This window comes from Perognathus longimembris, chromosome 28, assembly GCF_023159225.1.
Source record: "Perognathus longimembris pacificus isolate PPM17 chromosome 28, ASM2315922v1, whole genome shotgun sequence".
NCBI classification, from domain to species: Eukaryota; Metazoa; Chordata; class Mammalia; order Rodentia; family Heteromyidae; genus Perognathus; species Perognathus longimembris.
Genome location: NC_063188.1, coordinates 21,930,585 through 21,956,365, shown reverse-complemented (window position 1 = coordinate 21,956,365; position 25,781 = coordinate 21,930,585). Strand labels below are relative to the sequence as shown.

Sequence of the window (25,781 nt, the reverse complement as noted above, 5' to 3'; positions counted from 1 at the left end):
TTATGACATTACTAATGAACATCAGAATGGTCCTGATGAAAATAGCTAGGTTCACTTCTCAGGTGGCTATTCTAAACCATCCAGGCCCAATCAGTGTTGGCAAGACCTGTTGACTGGATTGGCACACCGGTCACACTGCGTGCAAGCTCACTAAGCTGACAAGATTGTCCTTCTGGTCAGAAGTTGAAAGATGACCCTAAATTCCTGAAATACAGTGATGCTACCATTGTTGATAGAGTTCTAGGCAAGCCCACATGTATTTAGAGCTTCTCTAACCAACCTCCTTTTGGGTCATTCTGCTGTTCTTTCATAGAAGACCATGGACATGAGCCCCCTTAGCTCTACAACTCTACTTTCAATTGTGAACTAAAGGCTGACAAAGATGATCACTTTAAGGTGGCTAATGATGAAACTGAGCACCAGTTATCACTAAGAATGGTTCATTTAGGGGCTGGTGCAGAGGATGAATTCAGAACAGAGGCAATGAATTGACGGATGTCCAACTCAAGCTACATTGGCAACTTTGAAAATGTCTGTACAGCCAACAGTTTCCCTTGAGGGCTTTGAAATTATACCACCTGTGGTCTTAAGGCTAAAGTGTAGTTTAGGATCTGTGCACATTAGTGGATAGCCTTTAGCAACTGCAGAAGAAGATGCAGAGTCAGAAGATGAAGATTATGTAAAATTCTCTTAAGTATGTCTGGAAGGCAACCCTGGAAGTAGTAGCAAGGTTCCACAGAAAAAAAATAAAACTTGCTGATGAGGAGGAAGACAATGAAGATGGTGATCATGATGATGATAATGATTTTGGTGATGAGGAAGCATAAGAAAAAGTTTCAGTGAAGAAATCTATATGAGATACTTCAGCCAAAACTGCAAAAGGCAAACCAGAACAAAAGATTCAAAACCAGCAACACCACACCAAGGTCAAAAGGTCAAGAAACAAGAAAAAAAGTCTTAAATACTAAAAGGACTTAATTCAGTAAGAGTTGACATCTGGCTGTCCTTTTCATAATGCAAAATGAAAACTTCCCCTACTTGTTTTGATAAATGTTGTCCAGGATCTTCTGCCAAGATTGCCCAAAATGCCTATCTAGTTTTTTTTGCGGGCCCTGGAGCTTGAACTCAGGGCCTGGGCGCTGTCCCTGAGCCTCTTTGTGCTCAAGGGTAGTGCTCTACCACTTGAGGCACAGAGCTACTTCCAGCTTTTTCTGAGTGGTTTATTGGAGGTAAGAGTGTAATAACCTGAGAGCAAGAAAAATCCACGGGGGCACAGATAAAGGTGGAAAGGGGTTTTATTTACAAAGGTGATTTATTTACAATCTAAAACCCAGAATCAGAACAGTCCTTCACCTCCAAATACTGGCCTGCAACTACCTTGTCCTGGGGAAATTACCCAGAACCCAGATCAGCTCTGCCCTCCAAACCTCCACTCCTTAACCTCCAAATGTCCTAAGGAGCAAGCTTCTTTCTATTCCTCCTTCCTGCAGGCCTCACCTCTCCTCGGGCCTCAGGGCAGCCCTTAGGTCTCAGACTTCCCCGGCAGGTTTCAGGTTTCTGGCTTCCTGTGCAGCAGCTCTGCTCCGCTCTGTGCTCTGTGCTCTGCTCGACATCTCGGGCAGGAATCACCTGCTTTTCCTCTAGCCTCCGGGGTTCTCCTCCCACAGCCTATATATACACCCGGGCCCTCTGGCGCCCTGCCCCCCTCTAGCAGCTGGGCCCACTTAGAACTGCCACCGTGGGCAGTGAGGACAGCACAGGGCGGGTTCTCCCACTCCTGATGTTCCAGCAGCCCAACCATTCCCTAATGCCACGCCCCCTCCGATCACATGGCAGTGACACCAGCACCCAGCTGGTTATTACAAGTCTCATGGACGTTCCCTGCCCAGGCTGTCCTTAAACCAGATCTTCAGATCTCAGCCTCCTGAGTTCCTAGGACTACAGGCATGAGCCTCCAGCACCCCGCTCCTATTGAGGGTGGGAGTAGTAGAGATAAAACATAAACGTGTGACATAAACTCAGTTTTTTAATAAAGTTAAAAAAAAAAAAAAGGCCGCTGGAGCTACCAGTTATCAGACCAACCCAGACTCAGTATTAATCAGTGGAGGATAAACAGGATGTTAACTATCTCAAGTAACCATTCTGTTCCAGAGTCCAGGGGAGGTACCCCAAGTGGGACTCAAACCCATGTCCCTCCAGAGTACACCACGCAGAGTCTCAAACATAGACGGATTTATTGGAGAAGTAAAAAGTGAACTGACCAGCCAAAAACGCAGTACAGACTTGGGAGCTGAAACTGCAACCCCCCAACAGTCCTCAAACTGGGGCTTATACGGGTAAAAACGTAGCACAGATATAGGGGCTTGGCGCAGGGAGTAGAGCAAACAACAGGTTAAGCCAGCCATTTACAGAAGCAGAGTTTTGGGGTCAGGTTGACCTAATATTTAACTTCATTTTAACAATTGTTACCATGTTTCCCTAGTCAAGATGCAGTCAGCTCTACCCCCAACATTTGCTACCATGTTTCCCTAATCAAGATGGACTCAGCTCTACTTCCTACAACACATTCAAATTTTAAAGTAAAAGACTGGTTAATTATAAAAGTGCACCATACACCCATCCAATCTGAAGAAAAAAAAATGCTGGGAACCATTTTTTTTGTGTTTAAGTTTTGGTTTTTTGTTTGGTTTTGGTTGGTCGTGGAGCTTGAACTCAGGTTATGGGCGCTGTCCCTGAGGTTTTTCGCTCAAGGCTAGTGCACTACCACAGAGCCACTTCTGGATTTCGGGTGGTTAATTGGAGGTAAGAGTTGAACCATACTGGCTTTGAACAGCAATACTCCTTAGGAGCTAGAGTTACAGGCATGAGCCACCAACACCCAGCTATGTGAAAGTTTTAAGTTACTACCCTTTACATATCAGTACCTTGCCGGTGCCTGTAATCCTAGTTACTCAGGAGGCTGAGATCTGAGGATCATGGTTCAAAGCCAGCCCAGGCAGTAAATTCCACGACTCTTATCTCCAATTAACCACCAGAAAACCAGAGGTGGTGCTGTGACTCAAGTGGCAGAGCACTAGCCTTGAGCTACAGAGCACAGGGACAGTGCCCAGGCCCAGAGTTCAAGACCCACGACAAGGAAATAAAAGTCAGTACCTTCTAATGGAAATGAGAAAAAATCGGTCATAGAATTTTGAGACCAATGAAAAGCTTACTGAGAAAATGTAGGATCAATATAAATCCCAATTTACACACCATGTCCCAAATTTTAAAAAAATTTCTTGGACCTAACTAAATCATCAAAAATCTGTATGCCTACACCACATATTACATACATAATCCCCTTACTAGCCTGAATTGAGGTGTCAGCCATCAGCTAATACTCATAGCTGTGTAAGATACTAACATTATACCAAAATTAGACAATCTGCTGTCTTGAGACAATGGGGCGGGGGGGCAGGGAGGGCACACAATAAACTTGCCTCTGGCTGGGAATAAGGCTTACTGGTAGAATGTTTGCCTGGCATACATGAGGCCCTGGGTTTGATTCCTTTATATCACATAAAAACAAAAAAATTAAAATATTCGCCTGGGAATGTGGCTGTGTTTGCCTAGCATGCATGAAGCCCTGGATTCAATTCCTCAGCACCACATAAGCAGAAAAAGCCAGACGTGGCACTGTGGCTCAAGTTACTACTTGCCTTGAGCACAGAGAGGCTCAGGGACAGAACCCAGGCCCCAAGTTCAAGCCCAGGACTGGTAAAATAAGTAAATTTGCCACCTTCATCTCACAGAATCAGACAGATAAAGGAACATTATCACAAACTTAATGAGAGGACCTAAATATCCCTCGAGTCCATTAGTGAGCCTAAAGTCAAACTTTCTTTAGAAAACAGCAAGCCTAAATAGCAGTCTAGAACTGATGCATTACATGATTTTCATGTAAAGCTTTCAGATGAATTGGAGGACAGGAATCTCTCATGCTCCTATTACTTAGGAATAAAATGTCCATAGTGTGCTGTATTATTCATCTTCACTCTATAACATTATACACACATAATACACACACACACACACACACACACACACACATACACACACAACGTATTAAGTCCTTCTCCCCAGGATTCATTTTTCCTCATTACAGTTCCTTCTACCTAACATTATACATGTGTTTTTTTCTTTTAAGTAGAATGGATAGCCCCTCAGGGCAAGGGCATGTTTAAGAGGTACATATGATTTTAGAGAATTTCATGAAGGAGACTTTAAGTTGTCAGGCCCTATTTCAATCTACATTTTTGCAAATAAAATTTCCCTGAACATAGCCATAGTCATTTATTATCATTTAAAATTGCTTCCCTGATGCAATGGCAGAGTTGAGAAGTTCCAAAGGGAGCACACAATCCACAAAGCCTCAACTAAAACACGTTTGATAGCATTCATCCAGTCCTCAATTTCCAAATTAGACTGGAATCCCTATGGGAACAATATCTGGGTCTTATACCCTTTGCACATAGACCAGAGTACATGTTACCACAATGCAAAAGCATATATTTCATACTACCAACACTGCTATGCCTACTTAAAATGAAACCACTTATGGCAAAGCCACAACCAAGATTATCTCTATTCAGTAACTGGGAAACAGGTAGCGACAGCCACCCATGGTGACACACCTGCAATCTCAGCACTTAGGAGACTTGAGACTAATGAGACCTTGTCTGAACAATGACAGGAAGTATTTAAGGTAATTACAATCAGTTTTCTAGTTCAAAGTTCAGTCATCATCTTTAAAATGTGAATGCAACGTAACTACAAAACTCTTCCCGTTTCAAGCAAAGGTGAATCAATTATTCTCCCAAATGCCAAAAGACACATTAAATTTTTGTCTTAGGCTAGCCACATTATGGGTGCTTAACAGCCAAATAATTACTCTGCTCATCATTTTCTGCAATTACAATTACCTTAAAGTGGCAACAAGATTTATCCATTTGTCATTCCAAGAAATGCTCAGTATTTCTTAATCCTTGAAATATATTTAAATGTTTATCTTTTGAACTCTCAAGTATTTTCATTGTATAGGTATCTTGGTTTACAGGAAACCTAAAACTAACTGGCTATTTGTAGGCATGTTTTCAGCTCACTGAATAAACAGGTGTTTATCACATTGTTAAATGATAGGATATTTGACAATTATGTAGCCCATGGAGAAGGCTACTAAGCTTATTGAGGTATCTTTGCCAAGTTATTCTAAATAAGCAAAAGTATACACAATAATATACAATCATTTGAGAAAACTATTTTTTTATTTAGGAAAAAAGGTTACAAGGGTAGAATTCAGTTGAATAAAAATTATCCCTTAAAAATGTTATTGAGACTTTTGCAGACTTAAGCAGTACAAAGCTTCTACAGCTGTAAATTAAAACACACAAAAAAAGTTCACTTCCCACCCCCAAAATGTGTCTCTACTTACAAGAAAAAAATGGTAAGGGACAAGTGAGTGCTGTTATTTTGTTTAAAAGGTGTATGTGTACCATACAAACATGATTCTTAGGCATTGCATAGGACACAGCTCCCACTTTATTTTTAGTGACTCATATCAAAAACAGGCCAAATAAATTAAAACCAGTTTAAAATGAGGTAAATTCAAAACGGTTCAATAATTGTTTATTTTCCATTTCAAACAGTAAAAAGGAAGCATTTCAGATTGGGGATGAAGGGGAAGGGACTAAAACTAGGCAATATTTAATGAAAAGTGAAATCCTGTATACATGTAACCTTATTTGCTATTTGAGAAGTGTATCCAGCACATTGTGCTAAAATATGGAACAATGAACACTTTCAGCCATTACTGAAAATAAACATGTAGAAGTTAAGCAACAAGTCAAAATACAATAATACATAACTCAACAATTTTAGGTTTTCCACATAGAGCAAAGAAGCAGATAACTGAATAATTTAAGGAGGTACAAAGGGGCCCTCGTCATAATTCTTGGCAATCTACTCAGGAAATAAATTTCTGCTCACTGTTGAATAATTTCAATCCAATCTCACCTGAAAAAAACAAAGTGATTAAAGTGAAAGATTTGGAAGGAGGAAGGAAAGATGGCCAGAGAGGAGAAAAGGAGGGAAAAAAGGAAACAGCGAGTCAAAAGAAAAGTAGAAACAGTAAACTGGGGAAAAAAGGGGAAAGGAGAGAGAGGAAGGAAGAAAAAGCTGAGAAAAGTGAGTTTTATCAACAACAAAGTTCTAAGAAAAGGATGGAATATTTGTGTCTTTTCATTGTCCATTCTTAGAAACCATGAAAATAGACATACCATGACTTTTAAAAAGAGCTAAACATTTAAAATTGTTTGTAAGAGAAAAGATGCAGATGTAGAGAAAAAGAAACAGTAGCCAAGTAAACATTCACAGGGCAAACAATAGCTTATCAAAATTAAAAGGAATATAGAACATGTAGTAAAGAAAACAAAAAGAAAACAAACCTATTTTAAATGACCAACTCAAAAAAAAGAAAAAAAAAGAAAAAAATGACATCACATTTTTTGCAAGGACACAATTTTAATAGTGACTTATATTAAGATGCAATGTCTACTAAATTATAAAAATTGCTTTAAAAATATATTGACTCAATTATACTCATTTCCTTTCTTTTATGTATTGACATTTTTTCAAATACTGCATAATGAAATAAATTCAAAACATGATTACAATATGTAGCAAATTATGCCATTCTGCCTAATATTGCTCACTCAAATTTTAAGCTAGTGCTTAATGCATCAAATTTTATTGATGAAAATACTACATTCATAGATTTCATAATATCAGAGTGAGAAGAGGCCTTAGAAAATAATCACACTTGCATGAAATGTTGACAAATAATTTACATATCATTTCTACACATCATTCTGCTCACATCATGTATAATCTTGACATTATCAATTAGAATTGCAGATACATTGATGTTAAACTTACAATTTTAATACTTAAAAATTCATTGTTCCTGTCCATCAAATAATGAATAAACAAAATATGATACACATTCATTCAGTGAAATATTTAGCATTAAGAAGGAATGGAGCATTGATACATGCTATAACATGAATGAATCTTGAAAACATGATGCCAAGCAAAAGATTCTAGACACAAAAGGCCACAATATTACATGATTCCATTTATATGAAATATCCAAAATCATAGACAGAAAGTACATTAGTAGTTCCAGAGGCAGAGGGAAGGGGAGTATTAAAAATGACTGCTGCTGGGCTTAAGAGGCCCATGCCTGTAATCCCAGCTACTTAGGAGGCAGAGATTGAGAGGATCGCAGTTCAAGTCCAGCCCAAGCAAAAAGTTAGCAAGACCTCATCTCAACCAATATGCCAGGCATAGTGGTACATGCCTATCTTCCCAGCTATGTGGGAGGCCATAGGTAGGAGGATCACGGTCTGAGGTTGGCCTGGAACAAAAATTCAAGAACCTACCTGTAAAGTAATTAAAGTAAAAAAAAATTAAATTAAACAAGTTGCTAATACATTTGGGGCTTCTTTTGAAGATGAGATGCTCTGACATTACACAATGGGGTGAATGCACAACATAAGAAGTATAAAGACTCCTCAATTATGCAGTTCAAAATGGATAATTTAGATCATGTTTTTAAATTAAAAAAGCCAATAAAGATCATCATGGTATCCATATGACTATAACTTTGAAGAATTAGAAATGGGTTCTCAACCATGAAGATGTCATATGAAGTGAGTAACTGGGCAAGGTGAAATTTGATGGCATATTTAACGGCAAATCCAAAGATAAAATTGCTGTTACTGGTAAAATATATAAAGAAGATCTTTCCCAGGAACAACTAAAATTTAAAAAATTTACAAGAAGCCAAAACCCTCAAACCACATGATTACAAAGACAACCTATCTACATCATTAAGGAACTAGTTCCAGGAGTTGATTTCCTTTCCTTTCTGAGAAAGAAGGATGAACTATATTCAGTGAATTTTTCATTTGATGCTGCTTCTGGATGGCGTATCTCGAGTAAAAATTGTATGCACAGGGGCCTTGCTGCAAGAAAATGCCTGGAGGTGAAAATAATGTTCTGAAAATCAGTGACTTTGGAATGTCTCATCAAGAGGATGGTGGTATATATTCTTCTTCTGACTTAAAGCAGATTCCCATTAAATGGACAGCACCAGAAGCTCTTAAGTTAGGGAAGATACCGTTCTGAGTGGCGCATGGAGCTTTGGCATCCTCCTCTGGGAGACCTTCAGCTTTAGGGGTCCTGTCCATACCCTGGAATGACAAATCAGCAGGTACAAGAAGAACAAATAGAAAAAAGATACCAGGTGTCAGTCTCTCAACAGTGTCGAATATTACAAAACAATGCTGAAATCTTGGGATTACAAAAGTGAAAAACCTCCCCACAAGTCAAATCAACTTCACAAACTAGCTGCTATTAAGAACAAAGTCACAAGGTATTGAACCAGTGCTATTATTCAGCCTTTGGAATTCTATCTTCAACAGTAATAGTTTTATTCTCATTGGCATTGGGTTTATACATTACCTGCAATAGTCTTCCATATTGTTTTCTTTCGCTTATATTTAGAAACAAAAAACAAAACAAAACCAAAAAAACCTGCCACTTTAACCACTGGAAAATGCAAGAAACGTCAAGTTTCTAGATGTAATAGGCACAGAGATTTGTTTTTCCTACTTAGGATTGAAGTTTCCCAGAATTATCTTCTACTTCAGCTGTTTACTGCGATTCTTCTCTGCCGCCACCATGCACGCACACACGCCTAGCACGTAAACAGACGCCACGCACGCACGCACGCAAAGCACGTATGCACGCCTCTGTACTGTGTTGATGCTATGAACTGTATTGGTAATGTGTATCTACGAACATAATTTTTTATTAATAATCATCTGGAGCTCCTTAATTTTTCTTTTTGCCAAAAATGGGTCCCGTACATAGTCATTTCCCTGCATTCCATCCTATCTTCCTCTTTGTCCGGGGTTCAGAACACAATCAGTACAAAATTCCCTGTATTCTAAAGAAGTATGACAACAAGAAGTAACTCTTAAGTAATAAGATGTTCTGAAGACAGCTAGTATGGAAAGAAAGAAAGAGAGAGAGAGAGAGAGAGAGAGAGAGAGAGAGAGAGAAAGAAAGAAAGAAAGAAAGAAAGAAAGAAAGAAAGAAAGAAAGAAAGAAAGAAAGAAAGAAAGAAAGAAAGAAAGAAAGAGAAAGAAAGAAAGAAAGAAAGAAAGAAAGAAAGAAAGAAAGAAAGAAAGAAAGGGCAAATAAATCAGCTTTCATATCAGAAGGGTGTCTTTAAAAATACAATAGCACTTTTAAATTTTATTGTCAAATTCACCTACAAACGTCCAAATACATTTCAGTAGCTCGTAGATTTCTTATGAAACAACTTTTTATCAACAGAAAAACTTAAGAACTATAAAATAGAAGCCTGCCGAAATAATAGCTAACTCATGGTTAAATGGCTTCATCTCCAAGGAGACATCCCAAAACTGTGCTCCCTACACTTCATTACTTTTTGAAATTATCCAGACTTCCTAATCCTGGTGTTTGTTTCCTATGCCTCTCTTACACAGACACAAAGTAGAAACACACACACACACACACACACACACACACACACACACACACACACACACACCACGGATGGTTAAAACTAATGTTTAAAAAGTCAAAGAACTTTTGTGGGGAAGCTAGGAGTTATGCCTTCATGTGCTCTCTTATATTAAATAGAGTTTCTGAGTAACTGTGTGTATAAAACAGTGCTCCATGTGGATAAAATGTAACAGTTAAAACTGAGACATTGTTGAGATGAATCTAAATTGTTTTCAAGGATGTTTTTCAGAGTAAACAGCACAGAAGATAGTCACACTCAAGGGCAAATGTAGCACAAGAACCTTTCATAACAGTTCATACTTGGAGATTTTTTTAAAAACTGTACCTAAGTGAACCACTTACTGGTCTACCTTCAAGAGAAGGAGTAATAAATTCCTCCTGTCCACAACAAGGACACATTTATGGTATAAGAGTATAGAACCATATGTCCTATAATTGCAGTGTGTACAAAAGATGGTAAAGACAAAAAGAGTTTGTGTCTACCCTTTTAATCTAACAATAGCTTCCTTGGGTGCTTGTGGCTCATGCCTGTAATCCTAGCTACTAAAGAAGCTGAGATCTGAGAATCTTGATTCTAGCCCAGGCAGGAAAAGTCCATGAAACTTGTCTCCAGTTAACCAGGAAACTGAAATTGGAACTGTGACTCAAAGAGGTAAAGCATTAGCTTTGAACAAAAGGGCTCAAGGACAGCACCCAAGCCCCACAACTGACAACAACAAAATGGCTAATGAGGAATACATTCAGTCAAACACTCTGTCTACAAATGGAAATGCATTCCTAGTATTAGGAATCTGAAAATTAAGGTCAGTTTCCCAATGTGGGCTGAAGGGAGGCAAACAATTCCATTTTGGAATAACAAAAATCAGTTGACTACAGGAACTAAGAGTGTAAGAGAAACATATGAAGAGCACTAAGTGGAGACTGATAGAGGTAAATACCTTTGTGGGTTGGATGGCCTTTGCTCTAGAGGAACAACACAAACAGGTTTGACTATTACTATACAGAAATCAAAACAATGTTGCCATATGTTCCAGATCTTCAAGAGAATTGTATTTGTCAATTCTTCTGCTTGTTGAAGGCAATCAACTTTTTAATGAACACTTTGTATCAGTCTAAGAATGTATACCTAACAAATAATAGTTTGACCAAAGGAATAAGAATTTGCAGCCGTAGTTTAAAGGTAAGAGTTTGTACCTGGAGGTTAGTGATGGACCTAGAAAATTTAAACTGAAGAGCCAAAGGATGGTTCTTACATGAAAATTTGAAGAGACAGGGCATTTAAAGATTAAGTCAAATAAAAGTTAATAATGTTCAATAAGCTAATAATGTTCAAGAGACTAAACCAAGGAGATGAAAGATAAATTTACACAGACTCCACAGATAACAAGATGCAGAAAATAAGCAGAAACACTGTGCAATTAAAAAACAGGAGACAGGACAAGAACACAGATTTTAAAGGATTTTAATCTGGGTCATATTCGTATGCAAAAGTTTCTTAATTCTTGGGTGATCTTTTCACTATATTGGGTGCTTACTAGGGGTTGAACTCAGAACTCTGTGCTTGCCAGTTTGTCATGCCTCCAGCCCTATTGTGATTCTTTCAATGGTTCTGACATCAGGATGCGTGTGTCATTTCTGTATATAGTCCCTGTGTGTGTGTGGGGGGGGGGGGGGAGGACTATTCTAAAAACCAACCATAATGTTATAAAAATTTGTAATAACTTTGTTTGTGTGCAAGTACCGGGAGGGCCTGGGCAATGTCCTGAGCTTTAGTGCTCAAGGCTAGTAGTGCTCTATCACTTGAGCCAAAGCTCTACTTCTGGCATTTTGGTAGTTAATTGGAGATAAAAAGCCTCATAATTTTCCTTCCCAGGCTGGTTTCAAACCATGATCCTCAGATCTCAGCCTCCTGAGTAGCTAGGATTGCAGGCGTGAGCAACTGGTGCCCAGTTTATGACAATAATCATGGCAATAATCATAACATATGTTAAGCAGTTCTCTTCCCTTACAGCATAGAAAATAAGCTAAAAGGGGGAGCACAAGCAGCACATTTAGAAGCAGTCTACAGGTACAAAATACTGATCAGAAATAGTGAGCGCTCTGAAGGAAAAGTACATAAGTAAGAGCAACTCCAGAAGAAAACTTAAATACAAAGAGGCAGGCAGAAGACAACCAGAGACAGCCAGAAAAAAAAAGTCAACTTATACTTCACAAAATAATCTGCCTAAAAATATACTGCACAGTTGTCACTAAGCAAATCAAATTAAGGTAAACATCAAGCTAAATGTTTCTACAAAATGGACATCTGGGAAAGAACAAGATAACTGAATTCAATTTTAAAAGTTTTGCTTCAAGATCACCAGCCAAACAAATAGTTCTGGACAATTCTTTGACACTTGAAGATTAAGTTTAGCTCTGTAGATCACCTTGTCAATAAAATTTAATTTAAAAAAAATAAAAGAAAATTAAGATTACTACTCAGGCTTATAAAGAGAAGGTACAAACGCATTACCAGTGTAAGAGAAATTCAAATATGTAGCAAAATTTTCACATAAGAATGAAATTAGCTAGGCACTGGTGACTCACACCTGTAATCCTAGCTACTCAGGAGGCTGAGATTTTAGGATTGTGGTTTGCCAGACCAGGAAGGAAAGTCTGTGAGACTCTTGTCTCCAATTAACCACACACACAAAAAAAAAACTGGAAATGGAGCTGTGGCTCAAAGTGGTAGTGTGCTAGCCTTGAGCAGAAAAGCTCAGAGACAGTGTCCAGGCCGAGTTCAAGCCCCCTGACCAACCGGAAAAAAAAAAAAAGAACTGAGTTACTAAAATAAAGACAGATGTATGAAAATCACAGTGAAAAGAGAACAGTAACTACGATAAGCCATTCCTAATGAAAATCTGAGAGAGCTTTTGGTTTTCTAATAGATAATATGTGGAAGCAAAATGAGGAATTTTAAAAAATGAATAAAGAATAAGAGTTCACCAGAGAATAACAGGTGAGAACTAGAATTAAGATTTCTTTGTAATCTTTCTAACTAAAATAAGGATTATATTCTAAATGGTTTTTCATAATTGTTTATCCCACTCTACAACTCAGATAATAAGCCCAGAATAACAGCAGAAAAGGCATACTCCTCACCTGACTGGTAACCTCAACATTTTGTCCCATTTATTTTGGTTATAAAGCAAAATAAGTACAACAAAACTCACACCTTAAGAGTCTCCATACACACTTCAACAGCTTTCAGAATTTCTCTTTTAATGTAAACAACTATAAATAGCCTTGACTAAGTATTTTGTTTCAAAAAGGATCAGGAGCAGCTAATAGTATTAAGTACATACTTAATATCATTAAGAAGTGACAGTAAAAACAAGAAAATAGGCTATAAAAACAGAGTAACAGAAATGGTACTGTGGCTCAAGTGGTAGACCACTAGCCATGAGCACAAAGAAGCTCAGGGACGGCACATAGGCCCTGAGTTCTAGCCCCAGGATGGGCAAAAACAAAAACAAAAAATCTGAGTCAAGGCATTGGAAGTGTGACTCAGATGGTAGAGGGTCAGCCAATGAGCAAAATCATCAGATACTGAGTTCGAGTCCTGGACTCAGACCAAAAAAAAGTCAGAGTCAAAAGCTCCAAATATGTCTATGCAGAACCATTAACAGACAGGGCAAGTCATTCTAACATCCCTAAAGTACCTTAAAGCATCGCCAACAGACTATTCAAAAATATAACATTCTCATTTACCAATTATATCTCTCAACAAAATTCTGGAGAAAAAATAGTCCAAAAACACTCACACACATAAAAGACAATAACTATTTAGTCACTGACTTTAAGTGTTCAAAAGAATACTTTGGATCTGAATACCTGTCTACTAAAATGGACATGGAAATTATTTAAGATGGCTATAATACATCTGACATAAAGCAAAACTAAGTTGTGTATTTAAATTCTAGTACTGAAACTACAGACTTTCTTTCTGGTTTTGCAAAACATGGGCAATAGCAAAAGGGGGGAGGGGTCCAGAAACACACACAAAAAGTATTTAGATAACACATCTACATATAAAGTCAAAAAGAACAGAGAGGGGCTGGGAATATGGCCTAGTGGTAGAGTGCTTGCCTTGTATACATGAAGCCCTGGGTTCGATTCCTCAGTACCACATATATATATAGAAAACGGCCAGAAGTGGCTCTGTGGCTCAAGTGGCAGAGTGTTAGCCTTGAGTAAAAAGAAGCCAGGGACAGTGCTCAGGCCCTGAGGTCAAGGCTCAGGACTGGCCAAAAAAAAGAAAGAAATGTAAAAAGAACAGAGAAAGCTAAAGGCTGAGTTTGTTGTCTACAACTTCCATGAGCATCTTTAACTTAACCTCTTAATTTCAGTTTGTCTATAACTGCAAATACCACCAAAACGTACAGGACTACAGGAACTTTTAAAGTGTAATTAATTATTCAGAAAAGGTAGAGATAAACAGTGTAGAGAAAGCCAGATGTTCCTAAACACATCTTGATACTTCATAAGCTCCTAAAGCTAATCAGTGTCCTTAAAGTGAAACAGCATATTTATCTTTAAACAAACACAGTGAAAAATTCAAGTAGCTGAAACTTGCAAAATGTTTTTTTCAACATTAAGAGACTGAATGTTAGGTTTCATCATTATCAGACCTCACTTTATATTTTTTAATGAAAAGGAGGTGAGAGAAGACTCACCTTGATTGAAAGTCTTCATTATCTGTGCTTGTCCGAGGACTTATGAGTAGATGACAAATTAAGGGAAAACAACTTTAGGACAGGGAAGAACACTGTCCTACTTTAGTATAATCTTTCAGCTTCCAGGCCTAATTGGCACTGACTAGCCTGAGAACCCGAAATTCTATCAGTCTTTGCTGGTCTGTCAAATCATTTTACCTTTTTTGACTTACCTTATCACAGCCCAAGAGGTTCCATGTTCCTTTTCTTCATCTTGTAGACAGTACAGGATTGAGGACTATAAATTCTTTTGTGGTATGAAATATTTCAGTCACTATGCAAATTTAAAAAAATCATGCCATGTGCTGTTAGCTCACGCCTGTAATCCGGAGGCTGAGATCTGAGGATCATGGTTCAAAGCCAGTCTGGGCAGGAAAGTTCATGAGACTGTTATCTCCAATTAACCACCAAAAATGGGAAGCAGAGCTGGGGCTCAAGTGGTAGAATGCTAGCCCTGAACAGAAAAAGCTCAGGGACAATGCCTAGGCCCTGAGTTCAAGACCAAGGACTGGCAAAAATAAACAAATACATAATAACTAAAAAACAAGATGATCCAAGTTTCTCATTTGATAGATTTCATATCATTGAGAGAATGATCTGGAAATACTGTTTTCAATCTAATAAATTCCTAAGTATTTTATATCACATATTAAACAAAGGTTCCTTCATATTGCAAACATTTCCTCATAGTGATTGAAATTAAGATGAAAAGGATATTGTTTCTTCTCTTCCTTTCCTCCTGAACTGTCCCGTTTTTCTTTCTTTTCTATCTTTTCTTTATCATGCCTGGACTCCTATAAGGAATGGTGGATTAGTTGGGACACTGAAAACCAAGTATTAAAAAATCAGCTCAACATTCTACCACCCACCAGCCATAGCTTTTTTCAAAAAACCTAATATGACATCAAAAGTACATACAAAAGAAGATTCAGTTGACTACCAAAAGTAAAATGTCCATGAATTAAAGGACACTATGGAGAAAGTGAAAAAACAGCCTATGGAATAGGAGAAAATATCACAAAATCATAGCTGAACACAAGTGGTTCATGCCAAACTCAGATATGCAGATCACAGTTCACAAACAGCAGCAGACAGAAAAAATCTAACAGATTGTCTCTATTGCCAATAAAACAGCAAGAAAGCTAGACTGGAGGCATCACTTGAATGGTAAAGTTCCAGCTGTGAGGGAAAAATCTGAGCAAGATCACAAGTTCCTGAGTTCTAGCCCCAGTAATGGCATAAGGGAATAATATATCATATGTGAGTCTAGTATCCAGATACGCCTGGATACCATTTGTATATCTTAACAAAGACATACAAAATTTACAACCTCATAAACTGCTGATAGAAATATAAATTATAAGCCCGCCATCAGTGACTCACATCTCTAATTCTAGTTACTTGGGTGGCTGAGATCTAAGGATGGCATTTTGAAACCAGTAGGGCAGGAAAGTCCATAAGACATTTAGGTTTAATTAACTACTAGAAGTAAAACATAAGTAAAGCTCTGGCACAAGTGGTAGAGCCACCAGCCTTGAGCAAAAATCTCAGGACATTGCCCAGGCCCTAAGTTTAAGCTTAAGGACAAAGGAGGGAGGGGGGAAGGGGAGGGAGGAGGGGAGGGAGGGAGAGATAAAAAGACACAGAGATAAAAAGACGAGAGAGAAACAGAGAGAGACAGAGAGACACAGAAAGGGAAAGGGAAAGAGAGAAAGAAGAGAAAAGAAAAGAAGAGAAAAGAAAAGAAAAATAATTGTACAGACAGCCGAGGCGCTATGGAAAAATAGCTTGACAGGTCCTCAAAAAGTTAAACATAAATTATATAACCCAAAAGTTCATTTCTTGGGTGGGATTAAAGATAGATATCCAAACAAATATTTCATAGCAGCACTGTTCACAATAGCCAAAAGGATAGAAACAACCTAAAAATCTAGCAACTGACAAATGGTCAAAGTGTTACATTCACATAATAGAATAATAAAAATAAAGTGCAATAATAAGATACTACAACATGAAAGAACCTCAAAAACATTCTTCCAAGTGAAAAACGACAAATGCAAAAGGCGCTATTATTGTAAAATTACATTTATATGAAATTTTAAAAACAGATAAATCCACAGAGACAAATAGATCAGTAGTTGTCCAGGGTTAGTGGAAGGAGATGTGGGGATTTATAGTTATCATGAGTAAAGGCTTTTCCTTTGGGACAACTAAAATGTTTTGGAATCAGACATATAAAACTGCATATAATGTTATGAATATACTAAATGCTGCTGAGTTGTATATTTCCCCTGAGCTACCTTGCTCTAGGCTAGCACTCTACCTAGCACTCTACCACTTGAGCCATAGCTTCACTTCCAGCTTTTTGGTGGCTAACTGGAAATGATAGTCCCATAGACTTTTTTAACCAGGCCAGCTCAGAATCTTGATCCTCAGATCTCAGCTTCCTGAGTAGCTAGGATTATAGGTGTACGCCACAGGTATTCATACAAATTGTATACTTTTAAGCAGTTAATTTTCTATTACATGAATGTTGCTCTAATTAGAAAACTATGTATGAGGGCTGGGCACCGGCGACTCATGCCTATAAGGCAGGAAAGTCCATGAGAGTCTTATATCCAATAAACTCTACCAAAAAGCTGAAAGTGGATCTGTGGATCAAGTGTTGCACTGGTTTTGAGCAAAAAACTCCAAGACAGTTCCCAGGTCCTGAGTTCAAGCCAGGACTGGCAACATTGAGAAGCAGCAGCCTATTCCTATCAATGTAATATAGAAAATATACCTTATACCTAATTTCATAAGCAAATGCAAGTTTCCAACAAATGAGCTTGTTCAGATAAAATATTTCATCATGTTTAAGACTTTTTGACACTGAAAGGGTAAATATATTTCAATATTTTTAATATGTCTAATCTCACTTTAATCTCAAAAATAAAGAAATTAAATGCAAAGAATTTTAAGTAGACAAAAAAAGGAAAATACAAAGAAAGGTTAAATCACAAAAAACTAAAGTATATAGGAATGAAAGAGGAAAAGAAATTCAGAGGTATAGTAACCCTAGCTTCTCAGCATTTAGAATTGATATGGTTCAAATTCCCCCAAACAATTTGCCCTTCCCCCAGTATGCCCTCTTCCCATCTCCTAATAATTTTTAAAAAGGCTACTTGACTAGGACAAAAAATATGTGCAAAGCTTTTAAAGAGTCGTCTTTTAAAAATAGTTTTATTGTTATTATTGTGTTGTACAGGGGGGTTACAATTCTGTAAATTACATAGTGGGTAGAATTCTTCTTGCTTTTCCTAGAAGAGTCAATGTTTTTTAAAGAAAAGATAGACTGTTTGTGCTCATAATTTACCTTTTTGCCACCGGAGGATAGTTTATCCATCTTCTCAGATTTAAATGAGTCACCACTTTTTTCTTTGCCTGAAGATTTTGATTTATTTTTTTCCTTGTCTTTCTCATTTGGATAAGGAGACTCACAGGGACTTTCACTTTTGTGTTTTGAAACCCCCACTAAAATTACAAAAGAGGATCATGAAAGCCTTTTCAAATTCACTTTGACGATTGCTTCCAAGGTATCAGTAAGTCCACCTACTTGTGCCATTTTCCTCTTTCCGCCTCTTGGTTAAGTCCGGTGGTACTTCACGGTCATTGTTTGAGTGATCCTAGAATCAAGAATTGTGAACTACATTGATCACAAGTTTAAGTTTTTTTGTTGTTATAAAGAATTATTCTTACACAAGAAAGACACAGCTAACTAGAATTGGAGAATATTTGCGATAGTTTCACATACTTGGTAAAATGGCATGAAAGATAGATAAGCAGAGCTGGTAGAGATTACTAAGCTGAAGATCCTTATTACTGTAGAAGATGCAAACACACTTCCGTGTGAAAATACCAGTTAAAACCTGACACAGACTGCTACAGAATTAACTAGTAATTTTTAAAAAGCAATAAGCATACTACTATACATGATAAGGAGCTTTCCAAACTAATTTAAGAAAATTACAAACCCTTTTCCGCTCTTTCCTGTCCTTTTCATCTTTTTTCTCTCTTTCTCTGGATCTTTCCCTTGACTTGTCCAACTCTTTCTTGTCCATTTCTCTCTCCTTACTCTTGGATATTGGTGGAGGAGTATGATTAATGTAGAGCTGTTAAATTAAGGCAATATTACTAAAGATTATTAGTTTTCCAGTATTGGCATCTTGTGGTTTTATTAAGTGAAAGACAAACACATGAAGTCAGAATTCGTCAGCTCTCTGTATGAGAGGCAAAATAAAAAGAGTATGGTACAAATAATAAAAATATTCATGGCCTTATTTAATTCCCATTCAAACTCAATCAGTTCATTACAGCCTCAATTGAGACTCCTTAGTGAATTCACAAGCTAGAGTTCATCTTATCACTCCATTACAAAGACATATGACCACCATTACAAGAAAATATATGTAAAAACTTGAGTGACTGGACTGTCTCCAAAGAAAAAAACAAAATACAAATCTCAACTCAATTATGAACTTTTACTATCCACTCCTAGGTAGTCAGTAATAGTGAGGAAAAGCATACAAATAAAATCTAGCTATGACTTTACTAATAAGTCCTTTCTGTCTCAGTATAAACCCAAAGCAATAATCACTCTAAATTAACTTTTACAAATATAAACACTGCTACATATTCTCTTCTTCCAAAAAGACTCCAATTCTATCAAATAATCAGAATTGATTGTGTTCTAAATGGGTCAAAAATGTACTCTGTCAGGAGAAAGTGATTAAACTACTGCGTCTATCCTTTCTTTTGTCAAGAAGTATACAGGCAATAAAAATAAGTTAAAGCCAATCATTAGGGACATTCTAAGGCTAAATACTTGAGAGACAATATGGAAATCAACCATAAAAACTATTATTTAGGAAGTAGTCAGGGAATAATCTGATACCTAATTTTATAGCATTTACAATTATACTACAAGTTTATATATAATTTGATACAAAGTATTGGGCAACAATACAGAGTTTATGACTTTAAAATTCTAGATATACTTCAAAAATGAAGAGTAAAAGTCAAATGTTTTGACATGAAAGAATCTTTTGATACAAAAGGAATAAAAAGAGCCATTGGTTTGAGATTAAATACCACAAGACATTTTCTATTTAATTGGCTCAGAAATAATGCCATAGCAATGCAGAAGTGGTTAAAAATGATAAGTGTTTACTACTACCAAAGAGCAAAAGAATGATAGTTATCAAAGTATGTGTCTAAAATATACTCTTGATGGGCATCTCTTTAATTACAAAAGATTTTTAGAATCTATCATCTCTTAAGGTAATATTATTCTCTATACTAAAAAGATAAATATCAATAAAATATTATTGCAATACTCAGAAGAATTCTTTACAGAAAGTACTGCTTCATTTTTCCCAGTAAAAGCAAAACCATAAAAAAAAGTTGGGGTGTTGTATGCATGCAAACATCCACACACATGAATGACATTTTCTTGTGTCCCTGCTTGAATTGTATCACAAAGAATTAAGAACTTTTCTAGGACTTGATTATGACACAAATATTGAAGCATTTCATTCCTGACATAAAAAGTCAAATGACTCAACTGACACACAATCAATTTTTTTTGGTTTAGAAATGTACCCGATTCACCAGGTACTGGTGGCTCACGCCTGTAATCCTAGCTATTCAGGAAGCTGAGACCTGAGGGTCACAGTTCAAAGTCAGCCCAGGCAATAAAGTCTGTGAGAATCTTATCTCCAATTAATCACAGAAAATGCCAGAACTGGAGCTGTGGTTCAAGTGGTAGAGTGCTAGCCTTGAACAAAAGGAGTTCAGGGACAGTGCCCAGGCTCACAGTTCAAGCCCCATGACCTCCCCCCCCCCCCAAAAAAAATAAATAAATAAAATACCCAATTCAATTCCTTCTTACTACCCTTCCAAAACAGTCATGGTCACACCTTTTTACTCAAAGCAGTTTTTCACTATCTGCTGAATGGATTGCTTACTCTTACTTTAGGCATCCCAAGTTCTCCAAAATCATGTCACAATTCTAGCTACCATTCCACAACCAAATGATTGAATTACGTGCTCTTCCTATCACTGTTCTCTAACTCTAGTCCTTTCTGGCAGTTCTACGTATTAGAATGGTACTTACTTTTATTTTAATCTCTTTAAAACCTACTTGTCTTCAAAGACAGGTCAATAGCCATCAATTCTTAAACTATCCTCAACTCTGTAATTCACATTCCAATAAACCCTTGCACTATATCTTTTTGTGATAAGTATTCCCTACTAATTTCAAAAAGCCAAAATGCCTTTCGTGCTTTTATGTATTTCCCCTACATTCTTACACACAGTGAGCACTAAATACACATTTGCCAAATAAAGTTAATGATTTGTTCAGAGCAGCATTGTTGGATTTTGTGTATCTACAAAATTAAGAAAACTGAGGGAAGGGGTAGGTTTGGGAGGGATGGGGGACAAAGATGGAAGGGGTGATTTTGATCAAGATGCATTGTAGGCCGGGTGCCAGTGGCTCACACTTGTAATTCTAGCTACTCAGGAGGATCACAGGTGGAAATCAACCCTGCCAGAAAAGTTCAATTAACCACTCAAAAACCAGAAGCAGAGGTATGGCCCAAAGTGGTAGAACTCTAGCCTTGAGCAAAAAGCTCTGGGATAACACCCAGGCCCCAAGTTCAAATCCTACAACACCCCCCCAAATATGTACTGTATTAATAAACTGCTTTATTGAGTAGCAACTCCTTTGTACAGCTACTTAAAGACAACAAAAGTTTAGGCTCATACAACAGAGCACACTTTAAACATGTTTTGTCATCACATGCAGCTATTGGGATTGCTACATTTTCTAACGTAACTGGCCAAATGTAGAAATACAACAGTTGAAAGTTGGGGTGGAGAGTGAGCTAAAAATTTTTTTGAAGATTTTTCCTCCCTTTAATGAATCTCACCTGCAAGCTCAAATCCTTGTATACAGAAAGAAGTACATAATGCTGCAGCTGAGTGATATCACTCGGCATCTTTCCTAACACATTACTCAACAACTAGTTATTCTCACACCAACCCTGCAGAACTGCAAGGGAAGCCAGAGATGCCAGTTCAACAGATCAGAAATTGAAGATGGTAGAGATTTCTGGGCCAGCAAAGAAAGCCCTGTGGTAGTAACTGACTGAACTACATTAACCACATTGTAGAAACTCTCAGAAGACAAAAGACAGACACCTAAGATCCAGCATAGATCTGACAGCACCTCAGGCTCTGAGTTCACAAGCTCCAGAACTGGTACCAAAAACAAAAAACAAAACTGCAATACACATTAAAATGTTTCACCTCGATGACAAAGAAGGGGGAGACACAGAGAGAAAAACAGAGAGAGAGAGAGAGCACTAAATTCAAATCCTAGTATTTCAAAAAGCAAGGTCTGGGCTGAGTCCATGTATTGACTATGGTAAATAGTGCGGCAATGAACATGGTTTTGCTAGTAGTTTTACTGTAGCCTTGTTTGTGCTCTATTGGATAAATGCCCAGGAGTGGAATTGCTGGATCATAGGGTAGTTAGTTCTATTTTTGCTTTTTTGAGGACCCTCCAATAGTACTAATTCAGAGTGGTTGAACAAACTTACATTGCCGCCAACAGTGTAATAGAGATGCCTTTTGGCCACATCCCTGGCCAGCACTTGTTATTATTACTTTTATTGATAATGGCCATTATAACTGGGGTGAGGTAGAATCTCATTGTTGTTTAGATTTCCATTTACTTTATGGCTAGGGATGTTGAATATCTCTCCATTTGTCTATTGGCCATTTTTACTTCTTCTGAGAAGTCTCTCTTTACCTCATTAGCCCATTTATTAGTTGTTATTTCTTTAACAGTTTACGAATGGATCAAAAAAATGTGGTGTATACGTACAATGGAATATTACTCATCCATTAGAAAGAATACTATTATACCATTCATAAGAAAATGGAAAGACCTGGAAAAAATTATGTTAAGTGAAATAAGCCAGACTTGGAGAAACTAAAGTTGCATGGTTTCACTCGTTTGTTTATAGCTAGAATGTTGCTATAGATAAGTGAGGGCTGGGAATGTGGCTTAGCAGTAGAGTGCTTGCCTAGCATGCATAAAGCCCTGGGTTCGATTCCTCAGCGCCACATAAACAGAAAAGGCCAGAAGTGGCACTGTTGCTCAAGAGGTTGGGTGCTAGTCTTGAGCAAAAAGAAGCCAGTGACAATGCTCAGGCCCTGAGTCCAAGCCTCAGGTCTGGTTAAAAAAAAAATCTACAAGTGACACTTATAGGTGGCATGCAAGTGGTTACAAATGAATTGATTGAAGTATAATAGATTCTGTGGAATGCTCAAATAATATAATCCTTTAGAAAGAATAAATCAAAGCCAAATCCAAAAAAAAAAAAAGGCACCAGGAAATGGGTACTTACAAAAGGAACAGAGCAAGGAGAGGGGAAGTAGATGAATGAAGGTAGGAAGGGAAAAAGAATACAGTCAACAATTCATTGTATATACCACAAAATTCATAAAAAGGGGAGGAAGGGGGAATATTGAAGGAGATGCACACACCAAAATGCACAGTATTCATAAACTGCTTTGTGGAATAGCAACCCCTTTGTGCAACTACTTATAGGTACTAAAAAATTTTTAAAAAGAAAAATCTATGTGATTTTTTTTCCTGTGGGCTAAAACTGAAGCTAGCAAGTAATAAAAATATAGCATAACTAAAAGGTCACAATAGGGGCTGGGAATGTGGCCTAGTGGCTAGAGTGCTTGCCTCGGATACATGAAGCCCTGGGTTTGATTCCTCAGCACCACATATATAGAAAATGGCCAGAAGTGGCGCTGTGGCTCAAGTGACAGAGTGCTAAAAGAAGCCAGGGACAGTGCTCAGGCCTTGAGTTCAAGCCCCAGGACTGGCCAAAAAATAAAAATAAAAATAAATAAAAGGTCACAATAAAGCAAGAAAATAATTTTATATGTATAATTGTCAAGATAGCAAGAAAAACAGACACATGTTCCAAAAGCTCTAACAGGAGTGAGTGGAGAACTCTTTGGCCCACAGGCTGGATTGTGTAAGGCCTGCAAAAATATTCAATAGATGATGGGATAGAAAAGTATGCTTCTTATATGCTTCTAGTCAGCTCTGCCCATGCTGTCTGCCTGTATTGATAATTTTGTACAACCTATACATAAATATCCAAATGGCCTTTGGCAGGAAAAAAAAAAGTTCTGCTATGAGTCTACAGGGTAACAGCTCAGAAACAGTGAGAGTATAGGTAATCAATTTTAGAGACTAAAGCCTGATTTTTAAAAAGTTTGTATCAAGGTATTCAATTCTATTAAATTTCCTAGAAACATTAAAATGCAACATCAGGTACTATACAAATCAGTACTCAGGACAGTTTACCAGAGTTCAAAAGCTTAAAGATTCATTTCAAATGGTTAGTGAATATCTAATCTTATTGTCAAACATTACATTAAACGTAGTTCACTAAATATGAAAAGTGGTATGAGTCACATAATTTTAGTAGCATATTTATATGCCATATTCAAAATATTCTGGTTACATGTGAGATAAATATATTGAATTTTAAATGACCAGAAATAATTTTTTAGGTGGAGAAACTGACATAAATCGCTTAAAAAAAAAAAAAGCTGGGTGCTGGTGGCTCACACACGTAGTGCTGCCTACTAAAGGAGGCTAAGATCTGAGAATTATTGTTCAAAGCTAGTCTGGGCAAGAAAGTCCATGAGACCTCCAAATAACCACCAGAAAACCAAAAGTGGCGCTGTGGGTCAAAGTGGTAAAGCCCTAGCCTTGAGCAAAAGAAAAAGAGCTCAGCTGGGCTGGGGATATGGCCTAGTGGCAAGAGAGCTTGCCTTGTATTCATGAGGCCCTGGGTTCGATTCCCCAGCACCACATATACAGAAAACGGCCAGAAGTGGCGCTGTGGCTCAAGTGGCAGAGTGCTAGCTTTGAGCAAAAAGGAAGCCAGGGACAGTGCTCAGGCCCTGAATCCAAGGCCCAGGACTGGCCCAAAAAAAAAAAAAGAAAGAAAAAGAGCTCAGGGACAGTGCCCAGGGCCTGAGTTCAAGCCACAGTACACGCCCCCCCCCCCACAAAAAAAAGATAAACTGGGCATTGTGGCTCACAGCTGTAATCCTAGCTACTTAGGAAGACTGAGATATGAGGATTGTGAGTCGAAGCCAGCCTGAGCAGGAAAAGTTTAAGATACTCTTATCTCCAATTAACTATAAAAAGCCAGATCCAGAGCTGTGGCTCAAATGTTAATGAGCTAGCCTTGAGCACAAAAGCTCAAGAACAGCACCCAGACCCTGAGTTCATGCCCAAGGACGGAAGGAAGGACGGAAGGAAGGACGGAAGGAAGGACGGAAGGAAGGACGGAAGGAAGGAAGGAAGGAAGGAAGGAAGGAAGGAAGGAAGGAAGGAAGGAAGGAAGGAAGGAAGGAAGGAAGGAAGGCCCATCATTGGAGCTAGGAACCCTTTCAACTACTGTTGCTAATGCTGATGAACCTAAACTTTCCTTTACATTTTGGTACTAACAAGTTGTATGCCACCCACTAGGAGAGGCTGAAAACCTTTTTATCTTTCATTTATTAAAAAGACACTACCATCTGCCCTATTTAACTTCACATCTCTGTTATGAACATGATGTGAGATGAACATACATTATCTCACACAATGTTCCTATTCAGAAGACTTTCAAAATGTGAAGGAAAGGTAATCATCATCAAAGATAAGAAAATGAAGTTAATTTTAGTAGCCTGTTTTAAACTACTTAAAATGTTTCAGAAATACTCACAGATTAAGACTCTTAACCCATGAATAGCCCATATAAGCCATTGATGGTTACAACAAATACAATTATTAAATGGTTATAAAGACCTACTACACTGCAATACACACTTAATATAGGCAATAAAATGTTTTACTCTAAAACAAAGCACACAAAATATGGCTGATACTTTGCAATTAGTACAATTATTCAAAAGACAGGGCTACATTTTAGGGCACAGGCACACTGGCTTATCTAAACTGTTAAAAAATCAGTGCTTATTTGCCCAGGATCCACAGACATTTCCCTAAAAAACGTTATAGATCTAAAATCAGTAACACTGAGTGGCTGTTTCAAAATTCCATCTAGTCCATCAATAAAGAATCATACTTAGTAGGAAGAAAATAGGAGACAAGGTACAAAGTCAAAAGAGAGCAGAAATTTTGTAATATAATAAATGGCACTAACAATAGCAAACTATACATAAACTGCATACTGTTTTTAGTTGAATACTCAGGAAAGAAAAGGAATAGGTGAACATTAATAT

At 37.6% G+C, this 25,781-nt stretch overlaps 1 protein-coding gene and 2 pseudogenes across 3 annotated transcripts in view; 2 read left to right on the top strand and 1 right to left on the bottom strand.

Annotated features, from left to right (window-relative positions):
• Positions 1 to 319: 319 nt before the first annotated feature.
• On the top strand, positions 320 to 961 carry LOC125342975 (annotated as a pseudogene).
• A 4,677-nt stretch (positions 962 to 5,638) lies between these two features.
• The window catches only part of Thoc2 (THO complex 2), a 104,068-nt gene continuing 83,925 nt past the window's right edge, over positions 5,639 to 25,781 (bottom strand). For 2 of the 3 annotated variants that reach the window (XM_048336908.1, XM_048336909.1), the window contains exons 34-39: positions 18,422 to 18,559; positions 18,004 to 18,073; positions 17,764 to 17,921; positions 15,126 to 15,202; positions 14,370 to 14,415; positions 5,639 to 8,291 (exon numbers count right to left, since the gene is read on the bottom strand). In XM_048336908.1, coding sequence (XP_048192865.1) covers positions 14,388 to 14,415; positions 15,126 to 15,202; positions 17,764 to 17,921; positions 18,004 to 18,073; positions 18,422 to 18,559 — 471 coding nt within the window. In that variant the 3' untranslated portion in view covers positions 5,639 to 8,291; positions 14,370 to 14,387. Of the gene's footprint in view, positions 8,292 to 14,369; positions 14,416 to 15,125; positions 15,203 to 17,419; positions 17,922 to 18,003; positions 18,074 to 18,421; positions 18,560 to 25,781 lie in introns of those variants that run through there. The other variant, XM_048336907.1, reaches the window with a different exon arrangement.
• On the top strand, positions 7,691 to 8,564 carry LOC125342974 (annotated as a pseudogene).